Genomic DNA, 11,156 nt, shown 5'->3' with positions numbered 1-11,156 from the left:
ACTGTAAAACTCAACTAACATAACATCACAACTAAGATGACCGTCGTGCATATTTTGAATATCTAATCATAGTAATGCGTACTAGTAGTCAGTGGGTGGTATCATGAGAATAGTAGTTATTGTCGTGAAGGAGGTAGCTGCTACTGTACTGTCAATTTTGCTGTCTGAACTATGATAACTAAACTATCTTGAACAGCAAGTGATGCTGTTCCGAACACACGAATGTTAAACTTGATTGTGCCTACACCTAATTGATCCTTGGTTAACAACATTAACATGTTTGTGTATGTGTTTGATGGAGCAATCGTCATTTGAATCCGGAGTGTAGTGTCACACTTTCGCGTGTATGTAAAGTTTCTTAAATGTTGTATATCGTCAGTTTTCATTTGATGTTAGACTTGGTGTCAAACAGCATACTATACATGTTGAGATGCAATGCAGGTTTGTTTTTTAGTGAAAATGCAAGAGGCATGGATTGGTCGAGCAAAGGCAGACAGTGTTGAGCTGAAGTACAAGCCAAAGTCTTCTCATGTTGCACGTATAGTCGGAGGAGTAGAATTTGCACGCCCAAAGCCGTTTCAAATTGTTCGCCAGTCAATGCCATATGGAACAATCTCTGGTGAAGCTGGTTTGTTTTTTATTGGGTATGCTAGTTCACCCAAAAATTTTGAGTTTATGCTCAATCGCATGGTTGGTGCTGATCCTGATGGTCTAAGTGATGACATCATGAGATTCACCAGGTGTGTTGCTGGAAACTACTGGTACTTTCCTCCTAAGGGTGATCTGAAGAAGCTGGCTTAGAATGGTACTATCTGTTGATGTCACCAGTTTGAAGAAGACACTGATTTGCTTTGTTGTTACTCTTCTGTAGCGTTGATTATGCTATTACTATTTTCGTCATTTTAGTGTTGTTATAGCGCGGCTCTTTCTTATTATTATTAGTACCAGGCATCATGCAACTATCAAACAGTCTACCTGCAAATTGTCTTTTGCAATGTTTTCAGCAACTTGTCTACAATGTGTAAGCATGGTGTCATAGTGTATGAAGAGAGCTATCAACAGAGTTGACAGCTTAGCAAGCTTAGCAAAATGTCTGAGTTGCATGGCTGTTACTGAGAGAGAAATGCACATGGATAACATCAGTGACTGACATGAAACTCTTCATTGGCAGTATGCTTCTTAAAAGAATATTGAAAGTAACAGTGTTTTACATTTGTTGCTGTAGGTCTGAGTGTGTTTTGTGTTGATGTTATAGCGTTGTTTTTTGTTTGTTGCCCCACAAGGGAACTGCACTAGATATTTCTAGAGCAAAAGAAAATATATTATTATTGTGTTGTTATGCCCCTCCATGATGGGCAAGTGGGGTCTTTACCTCATCGGGCCCCGCCCACCAACCTGGCAGGTGAGTTTGATTTTAGGCACCTATGTGCTCAAAACTAGAAACTTGAACGCGCAGTCGCTTATTCAATCAACAATTGAAAATGACCGTAGACACTAGACACAGCGGGGGTCTCAGCGGGGCATCCATTCGAACGCGCGTCTCAGGAGACCACATTTCCAACACTCAAGCAGGTGTTTGTTTTTACTTTACTTTTCGTCACGTGCCAAACCACGTTGGCTGCTCTTGGCCGCGGACAACTCCTCTCTGACACACAACGTTGTGCCAGTGAATACCGCGGTCCCTAGCTGTGTAGGTACGTGCATTGTACACAACACGCTAGCTACCTTTACTGTAGATGAACCGGTTAAAGGAGAAATGCTACAGATGCATATCTAGTTAGCTAGGCTCCGCACTAGCGGATTGCCGAGTTGGCAACTGTGGTGACGAAGTCTACAGACTCGTTTGTTGTCTAGGAAAATTCGAGACACAATTAAAACATCGAAACCGTCAACCTACTACAATTAAGTAGTAGACTGTGCGCTTTCACGGGCACACTGTGTAGACCTTAAGGGTGGGCGTGGTACTCTATAGCAGGTCACATTTCCTTATTTGTATGACGTCACACAACTGACCAAGTAAACCGACATGCACCTCCATCGTTTTCCACAACGCTTTCTGAACTCTATTTGAAGTCAACTCAGTAGAACTCTTCTAAGTTAAGTCAACTCAACTGAACTCTCTAGTTGCTCAACCTAACTCAATTAGCTAGCAATTAATATTGAAAACATACTTAATTTTTAACCAATTTTCATTTGCAATGCAATGGAATATTGAAATTGCAAGCACGTTAGTTTAATTTTTAATATTAAATTCAATATTAAATTTAATTTAAAAATTAAATGTTAAATTTTGAATTTGCGTGGTCAATTTGTCCATTTAATTTTTAATTTTTGAGACAAATTGAAAATTGAATGTCAAATTAAAAATTGACTAGCGTTGCTTGCTCTTACAATATTCCATTACATTGAAAATAGAAATTGATTGAAGATTAATTGTCATTTCAATATTCATTTACTTTGCAAATAGATTCAATCTTTCCATCCATCCAATTTTCGTAAATTATGAATATTAAAATAGCCTTTGCATGCAATTTCTTTCTCCGCACTAAATGTAAATAGAAAGTTACCCGCAGTTGCTAGCGCGAGTCATATCTCGTAGACACTCAAATACGATGAGTGAGAAACAGCAGACATCGCATGCTCAGACAACGAAGAGAGTGCACGCTGACTAGGGTGCGAAAATTCGTGAGATTATACGTCTAAGTTCATTCTGGGAATAGGAGGGTTGTGGTTAAATAGCATGTAGGAAGCGTTCCTATACTAGTTAATGTATCTTGTGACACCTAGAGAAAACATCTATCTACCTATCTATCTAACATTCATAGGGGATTTCCCGAGAGGCAATAATTCAAACATACGTACGTGCGATTGTATGGAAATAGAGTGAGCTGCAGCGAGTGTCAAGATACAGCATGTTTTTTAGCTATTTGTGCGTAGTCTAAAACTGTGGGCGTAAAAGCCGGTACTCGCTTGGTTTTTGGAGCAAACGCACAAGCGTAGAAATCTAATTATCATTATCTTTTATAATTATAATTATTGAAAAAAATAATTATAACTGTAATTAGAATTTCAAATAAATTTTAGTAGAAAAATATAACGATGTAGCTTCATGGCCTCATCTAGTAATCTCATATTGCAGTCTCACTTCATCGCCTCATTTCATTGTCTCATTGCCTCTTCTCATTGCAATATTTAAATTAATTTAATGCTAACAATAGTATTTTTAAATTAAAAAATTAAATTTAAAATGTTACTATAATCTTACTTTTTATTTTTAAATAGCATTTTTATTTCTATTTGTATTTCTAAAAATTTTATTTCCTATTTTTGATTTCACAGTTTGCGCTCTCGTGTTGTTTTGCACTGGTAACTTCTCAATGCAGACTCGGTCAGAGGACGGTTCGGCCATTTAATTTTCTACATTTCAATTTTCATGTTTTCATTTTTCAATTTTCAATTTTTAGTTATTTTTTTTAATTTTTAATTTTTAATTTTTTACTTGCATTCTTATTTAAAATTATTGTGTTTATTAAATTTTAATTTTTAATTTTTAATTTTCCATATTTTTTGTAAAATGGTTTTCATCTTTTGATGTGTTGATTCTTGTGATCTTTAGATTTATCTTTTAAAATTTGATTTTTAGGCACCTATGTGCTCAAAACTAGAAACTTGAACGCGCTGTTCGCTTTTCTATTTCTAACATGAATAGAAAATAGAAAATAGAAAATTGAAATGACCGAAGACACTAGACACAGCAGGGGTCTCAGCGGTGGTCTCAGCAGGGCTTTCATTCGCACGCGTGTCTCAGGAGATCACGCTTCCAACACACTAGCAGGTGTTTGTTTTTACTTTGCTTTCCGTCACGTGCCAAACCACGTTGGCAACTCTTGACAACTTCGCTCTGACACACAACGTTGTGCCAGCGAATACCTCGGTCTCTAGCTGTGTAGGTACACGTACTGTACGTGCATTGTACACAGCACGCAGTGGCGGATCCAGGGATAGGCGCGAGAGGCGCGCGCCTGTACCTCACACGTCGTCGACTACTGGTAGTGCGCGTTTCATCGACTCCCACGTATCGTTTGGGCTAACGTGCACGTGTGTTTCATGCATGAACTCGAGCTCTGGAACTTTAGCGCGCCAGTTTGGCACAAAGCACACGAGCTTGTCTTGGACTACTAGTGTTCTTCGGTAGCCTCGCGTAGCCAGACCCTACAGTACTCGCTTCGCTTTGCTTTAGCGGGTAAGGTCTGGCTACGCGAGGAGCTTGGCAGAAATGTTTCAGCCAGCGAAGAGAGTATCCCAGGAGTGTAGAGATGCGGCCACTAGTACAAGTGTTAACTGTATCTCGGACGACAGTCAAAGTGGGGTTGCTGCTGGTGAGGACGATGACAGTGTGCAGACAGTAAGTGACGGAGTTGGTAATATGAAGTCTGGAGGTGGTAGTCAGGACGTGGTTGCGACAACTGCAGAGGTTGTTAGTGATAGTGACCATGGATCATTCTTGGAGGCTGTAGCTACAGCCATGGAAGGGAAAGCACTCAGTGATGAGGACAAGGTGAAAGTGATTGCTAGGAGAAAACCAAGCGAGCAGACAATATTGCCTTTTAGGAAGTATGTTGATAAGCGCAGGAAGAGTGGCTACTCAGAGAGATTTGTCCAGAAAAAGTGGTTTGACCAATTTGATTGGCTAGGATACTATGGCAAAACGCAAGGAAGAAGGCCTCTTTTGTTTGCCCTGCGTATTATTTCCTACCGTTTATCGAGAGGGATCATGCCGTGGTGATAATTTTGTTGTCCGTCTTCACAGGGATTGGAAGAATCTTATTGCTGATGCTGCTGAGCATGAATCTACCCAGTACCACAGAAATGCTGCTGCCAAGTTGCTGGCATTTCTTACTACTGACAAGCACCCTTCTGAGAGGATAGACCTGATGCAGTCTCAAGCAGCTACAGAAAGGGTATCTGCCAATCGTTGTATACTGTTGTCTGTTCTGAGGTGTTTAGAACTAGCTGCACGTGAAGGTGTAGCGCTGCGCAGTCACCGTGATGACCTTACATATGATCATTCACCTCAAGGTAACTTCATGGCGTTTGTGAAGTTTGCTATCGATTCTGGCGATATTGTCCTGAAGGAGCACCTTGAGCGTTGTTCTCGTAATGCCACCTACATGTCGAAAACTACCCAGAATGACCTCATGAAATTGATGGCAGATGACATAATTCAGCAAATAGTGGATAATGTAAAAAGTAGTCCCTTTTTTGCTGTGCTGGCAGATGAAGTAAGAGATGTAAGTGGGTGGGAGCAGTTGGCAGTGTCTCTTAGATACATGAAGGACAACAAGGCAGAAGAGAAGTTGATTAAGTTCATTGCTTGCAGCTCTGGGACAGGTAGTAGCATCTGTGCTGAGATACGGAATGCCTTGAAGAAGCTTGGTCTTGATGAAACACGTTGTCGAGCCCAGGCCTATGATGGTGCTGGTGCTATGTCTGGCCACCTTAACGGTTGCCAGAAGAATTTTCGAGACCATGTACCCCGGGCACAGTACTATCACTGCTGCAGTCACCAACTGAACTTGGCGTTGACAAAGTCTTGTAATGTGTCTGAAGTTCACTGCATGCTTTCCGACTTGAAGGCTGTTGGGCTCTTCTTCAAGTACTCCCCAAAACGGCAACGTACATTAGAGCAGAGTGTTGAACAAGAAAACACCAAGCGGACATCTGCCGGTGAAAAGCCAATCAGAGCTCAGAAGCTAAAGCTACTGTGTGAAACTCGCTGGGTAGAACGGCATACTGCCTTAAAAGACTTCAGAGATATGTACTTTGCCTTAGTCCACTACCTCCAAGTTATTTCAGGCCAGATCATTGCCACTCCAACTGCTGCCTCTAAGTACGATGCGAAGTCTGTCACTGAGGCAAATGGCCTCCTCCGCTCGATAACGTCAGATTCATTCATCGTAGCTCTGCACTGCTGCACATATCTGTTCGGTTACACAAAGTGTCTGAGTGTTCTACTGCAAGGATCGCAATTGGATGTGCTGGAGGCATATGGTGAAATCAACCAAGTTCTAGGTCTGTTAGAAGAGATCAGAAGTAACAGTGAGAGAGAATTCTCTTCAATTTTCGCCTCTGCATCAGCAGTTACATCCCGTGTCTTAGACCAAGACCATCCACAAGTTCCTCGCTTAGCTGCACGACAGACACTACGCAGCAATCATCCTGCATCAACTCCAGAGAGCTACTGGCGGAGAGCTGTCTTCATTCCATTCATTGACAGCATGATCAGTGAACTTGGCAGTAGGTTCACTGACATGAGCCATGCATCAGTGCAAGGACTGCTGCTCCTGCCAAAACACTGCCAGAGCCTCACTCCTCACCACCAGACAGCTATCCTGAAGGCTTATGCTCCAGATTTGCCTGATGACTCAACTTTCGAGGCCGAGATACGCCGATGGAAGAGGAAGTGGGAGTATGCAGGTGCTGCTACCTTACCAACCGGTGTTACAGAGACGCGGGTGCTGTGAATGAAGTGGCATATCCCAACATTGTCTGCATTCTTCGCCTGTTGTTGATAATACCCGTCACCACAGCCACAGTTGAAAGAGCGAACTCTGCACTAAAGCTGATCAAAACAGACCTGCTTAGCACGATGGCACAAGACAGGCTAAATGCGCTAGTGCTCATGTTTGTCCACAAGGACTTGTCTGTCAACCATGAGCGTGTGATAGACTCTTTTGCGAAGGCATATCCGAGACGCTTGCTGTTCCTGGATCCAACTGCTACAACAGAAGAAGCACAATCACAGTGACGGTGACATTGTTTTCAGTGATGGTTGTATTGTCGGTCCATCAGATTTCTTCTTCAGTTCTGAATCAGTGATGTTACTTTTCCACACTCCTCTGTTTTCTGATGTTATATATCAACCTGTTTTGCATGTGTTGAGTAAAGTGAAATATAGTTATAATATGAAAATATCACAAACTCGACCTCATTTGAACTGATGACTATAAGATATTCCTAGAGGGCCAGCTGCGAAAATGTTGAACATGGACACGTGACTAACTGGTGACGTCATTACCGAACCTGACAGACCGCGCCTGTACCTGGTGAGAATCCTGGATCCGCCACTGGCACGCTACCTTTATTGTAGATGAACCGGTTGGAGGAAAATGCTATGTTATAACTAGATAGGCTCCCCACTAGCTAGCGGATTGCCGAGTTGGCAACTGTGGTGACGAAGTATACGGAACGACGTTTGTTGTTAGGAAAAATCGAGACACAATTAAAACATCGAAACTGTCAACCTACTACAATTAATTAAGTAGTAGACTGCGCGCTTTCACGGGCACACTCTAGATGTAGTACACGGTACCGGTACCGTATACAAGGGTGGGCGTGGTACTCTATAGCAGGTCACATTTCATATTTGCATGACGTCGCACAACTCACCAAGTAAACAGACATGCACGTCCATCGTCAACGCCTTCCGAACTCTAGTTGAAGTCAACTCAACTGAACTCTATTTGCTCAACTCAATTAATTGAACTAACTCAACTAGCTAACGTAGAACAGCGCGGCTTACAGCTAGAGCTAGTTATTAATTAAGTAGACTATGTCAATGTGTCACTCGATAATCTCTGGGCTCTCATTGTCGGCGCGTACGTTCACATCTGCAGTCAAGCCGTGTGACGAGGAGGCATCGGCACCTTGGGTTGTGGCAGATGGTAACATGATCGGTAGTTCCGTGTCCGACGAGCTGTCGTCGTGAGCTACGTCGCTCCCAAGTTCATTTCGCATTTCTTTTTTGAGCTCTCTCATGTCGTCGAAACCGCGAAGAGACAGCGGACGTTTGTCGTCTGACCACGTAGCGTTGCAGAATGGGCAACGCCCGCATTGAGAAGTGCAACGTTCGCAGCCGAGCCATTGTCGGCAGCAAATACACACTGCTATCGGACTTCTGCTGAGCAGGTGGCAAATCTTGCAACGCATCATTCTCGCTGCTATTGTCGCTGCTTTCGATTTAGTGCGTCGTTTCGATGGCAACCGATGGCGAGTCACTTGCTCCATCTTGTCTTCGATGTTCTCGAGTCGCTCGTGTACTCGTTCGAAGCTGGACTCCTGGCGGCCGAGATGAGTTAGCGCGTCTTCTACTTCACCATCGATCTTGAAAAGGATATCCATATCCGGAGATGAGGCACGTGTGCTCGAGCTCAACGACTGCAGCTGGCCGTAACCGATCGCTGTCGACGAGGCGGTGGCCGATGAAGCTCGTTTTCGTGTGATCGGTGCCGTCTCTCGTATAGAATCGAGGTAGCACTTCAGTGAGTCATAGTCCGACTGGAGTACCGCACAGATTCTTCGAGACGGTGCCTTCCAAAAGTCTACGTCTGCATGCATCCAAAGCAACTAGGTTAATTAGTTAATTAAAGCGTAAACGTATATACATACCAGCTAGAGTGCATGCATGCTTGCTAGTGCATTTGAGCATGCAAGGCTTTAGGGTGAGCGACATGTTCATGCACAGGCAAATTAAAGAAGACCGCTGCTTGCTGCAGACTCCTAGATAAACACCTCGTCATGCATACTGTGCGTCCATAGATGTAACGTATATCCTACCTCTTGTTCCGTCGTCATCTGCGAACGGTACACCGCGGTTGTCCACTAGGATAATTCGGTCGTCACACGGATCAACACCTTGAGCTTAATTAATAACTAGCTCTAGCTGTAAGCCGCGCTGTTCTACGTTAGCTAGTTGAGTTAGTTCAATTAATTGAGTTGAGCAAATAGAGTTCAGTTGAGTTGACTTCAACTAGAGTTCGGAAGGCGTTGACGATGGACGTGCATGTCTATTTACTTGGTGAGTTGTGTGACGTCATGCAAATATGAAATGTGACCTGCTATAGAGTACCACGCTCACCCTTGTATACGGTACCGGTACCGTGTACTACATCTAGAGTGTGCCCGTGAAAGCGCGCAGTCTACTACTTAATTAATTGTAGTAGGTTGACGGTTTCGATGTTTTAATTGTGTCTCGATTTTTCCTAGCAGAGCGAAGTTGTCAAGAGTTGCCAACGTGGTTTGGCACGTGATGGAAAGCAAAGTAAAAACAAACACCTGCTAGTGTGTTGGAAACGTGATCTCCTGAGACACGCGTACGAATGGAAGCCCTGCTGAGATCCCTGCTGTGTCTAGCGTCTTCGGTCATTTCAATTTTCTATTTTCTATTTTCTATTTTCTATTTTCTATTTTCTATTTTCTATTTTCTATTTTCTATTTTCTATTTTCTATTTTCTATTCATGTTAGAAATAGAAAAGCGAACAGCGCGTTCAAGTTTCTAGTTTTGAGCACATAGGTACCTAAAAATCAAACTTTAAAAGATAAATCTAAAGACCACAAGAATCAACACATCAAAAGATGAAAACCATTTTACAAAAGATATGGAAAATTAAAAATTAAAAATTAAAAAATTAAGAATTAAAAATTAAAATTTAATAAACACAACAATTTTAAATAAGAATGCAAGTAAAAAATTAAAAATTAAAAATTAAAAATAACTAAAAATAACTAAAAATTGAAAATTGATAAATGAAAACATGAAAATTGAAATGTAGAAAATTAAATGGCCGAACCATCCACTGACCCAGGAGCTCCGTTGACTGCTCTTTGCAAAAAGGGAGGCCAAGGAGTTCGTCCCATCGCTGTAGGTGAAACTCTACGACGTTTGGTTAGCCGGGTTTGCTGCTTGGTTGTAAGGTCAAAGCTGCCCGACATTCTTCTTCCCTATGGCCAAGTGGGAACTGGCACCAAGTCTGGTATAGAGGCAGCAATCCACCTTTTGTCTAAGTTCATTGATGATCATGGTCAAGATTCAAGTCTTTGTTGCATAAAGACAGACATCTCCAATGCTTTCAACAACTGTTTTAGAGACTCTTTTCTGCTCCGTCTTCGGAAAGAACTTCCTGAAATATATTCTTGGGCACTGTGGTGCTACCACTCTAAGGGAGAGCTTCGTTTTGGAAACCATCGCCTTCAATCATCAGGCGGAGTTCAACAAGGTGACCCTTTGGGGCCTCTTCTATTTTCACTTGTGGTTTTGGAATTGATGGATGACATAGGGTCAGCTGGAAAAGTTCCACTTCAACTTTGGTATCTTGATGATGGTACGTTCATTGGACCTCGACCTGCAATTGCTCAACTTTTCCATCTTCTGCAGTCTAGAGGTCCTTCCTTTGGCCTTCTTTTAAATCCCACCAAATGAAGTGTTCTGGCCTTCTGGAGATCAAAAATTTTCGGAATTTCCTTCTGAGGTTCAACGTGTTGTTGGGTCAGTGGGTGGTGTAGAGTTTCTTGGATCTCCTGTCTTTGGATCAGAAGAGTACTACTGTGGCCACATCGCTAAACGTGTAGACAAAGTCCTTCAATATCAGGAGAAATTATTGGATATGGATGATCCCCAGATACAGCTGCTACTACTACGATCTTGTCTATCCTCTTGCAAGATCAGTAATTTGCTGAGAACAGTTCCACCAAACAAAGGTATCCAGCAACTGGCCAGATTTGATTCAAACCTACGGGTATGTCTTGATGCCATCATTTGATGTTCCACCTCAGACATGTCTTGGTTGCAGGCTTCATTGCCTGTTCGTCAAGGGGGACTAGGCCTACGAGAGGCGGTGAGAATGTCCTCTTCTGCATTCATCGGCAGCTGTAACTCCGTTCGGTCATTATGTTCTCGTCTTCTACCAACTACGCCACTTCTGGAGGAGTCAGTGCTCAATAGTAATTATTCGTCGCCTGACTTTAGTTCTTTTCCTGGAGAGTCTGCTGCTAAGGATCATATTCGAAGTCTTGTGCCTGACTCGCTTGACACCATTGATCTTACCTCGAGTAGTCAACGTGACCTACAACGTCTCCTGGACACCAAGCTTTCAACAACCATCTTAGAGAAAGCAAGTTTGAGAGATCGTGCTCGACTAAACACGATAGCTACTCCTCACGCTGGAGCATGGCTAAGGGCAATACCCAACCCCAATCTCAGCCTTGCCATGCCCCAGAGGGAGTTCATAATCGTTGTTCGCACATGGTTGGGGATACCTTTATTCCCACCTCCTCCAAGCTCAAAGCGTTGTTTTTGTGGACAGGTTTTAGACAGTTA

At 42.7% G+C, this 11,156-nt stretch overlaps 3 protein-coding genes across 3 annotated transcripts; 2 read left to right on the top strand and 1 right to left on the bottom strand.

The window, feature by feature from the left end:
* Positions 1–426: 426 nt before the first annotated feature.
* Positions 427–967, top strand: LOC134196441 (dye-decolorizing peroxidase YfeX-like). The gene has a single exon (XM_062665564.1). The coding sequence runs from the start codon at positions 436–438 to the stop codon at positions 799–801; it is 366 nt and encodes a 121-aa protein (XP_062521548.1). The 5' UTR covers positions 427–435; the 3' UTR covers positions 802–967.
* A 4,223-nt stretch (positions 968–5,190) lies between these two features.
* LOC134196659 (52 kDa repressor of the inhibitor of the protein kinase-like) lies at positions 5,191–7,113 on the top strand. The gene has a single exon (XM_062665866.1). The coding sequence runs from the start codon at positions 5,199–5,201 to the stop codon at positions 6,522–6,524; it is 1,326 nt and encodes a 441-aa protein (XP_062521850.1). The 5' UTR covers positions 5,191–5,198; the 3' UTR covers positions 6,525–7,113.
* Positions 7,114–7,503: 390 nt separating this feature from the next.
* Positions 7,504–8,697, bottom strand: LOC134196770 (uncharacterized). The gene is made up of 2 exons (XM_062665989.1): positions 8,617–8,697; positions 7,504–8,387 (listed from the first exon to the last, which is right to left on the bottom strand). Exon 2 carries the CDS (start codon positions 8,179–8,181, stop codon positions 7,624–7,626), a length of 558 nt encoding a protein of 185 aa, XP_062521973.1. The 5' UTR covers positions 8,182–8,387; positions 8,617–8,697; the 3' UTR covers positions 7,504–7,623.
* Between the last annotated feature and the right edge of the window lie 2,459 nt (positions 8,698–11,156).

Source organism: Corticium candelabrum, chromosome 21 (genome assembly GCF_963422355.1).
Source record: "Corticium candelabrum chromosome 21, ooCorCand1.1, whole genome shotgun sequence".
Classification (NCBI taxonomy): domain Eukaryota; kingdom Metazoa; phylum Porifera; class Homoscleromorpha; order Homosclerophorida; family Plakinidae; genus Corticium; species Corticium candelabrum.
This window is presented reverse-complemented; position numbering and strand designations above follow the sequence as displayed.

Bases quoted from the DNA above. Each gene is read 5' to 3' on its own strand.
- LOC134196441 (XM_062665564.1), top strand. From the start codon at position 436: ATGCAGGTTTGTTTTTTAGTGAAAATGCAAGAGGCATGGATTGGTCGA.
- LOC134196659 (XM_062665866.1), top strand. From the start codon at position 5,199: ATGAAATTGATGGCAGATGACATAATTCAGCAAATAGTGGATAATGTA.
- LOC134196770 (XM_062665989.1), bottom strand. From the start codon at position 8,181: ATGGATATCCTTTTCAAGATCGATGGTGAAGTAGAAGACGCGCTAACT.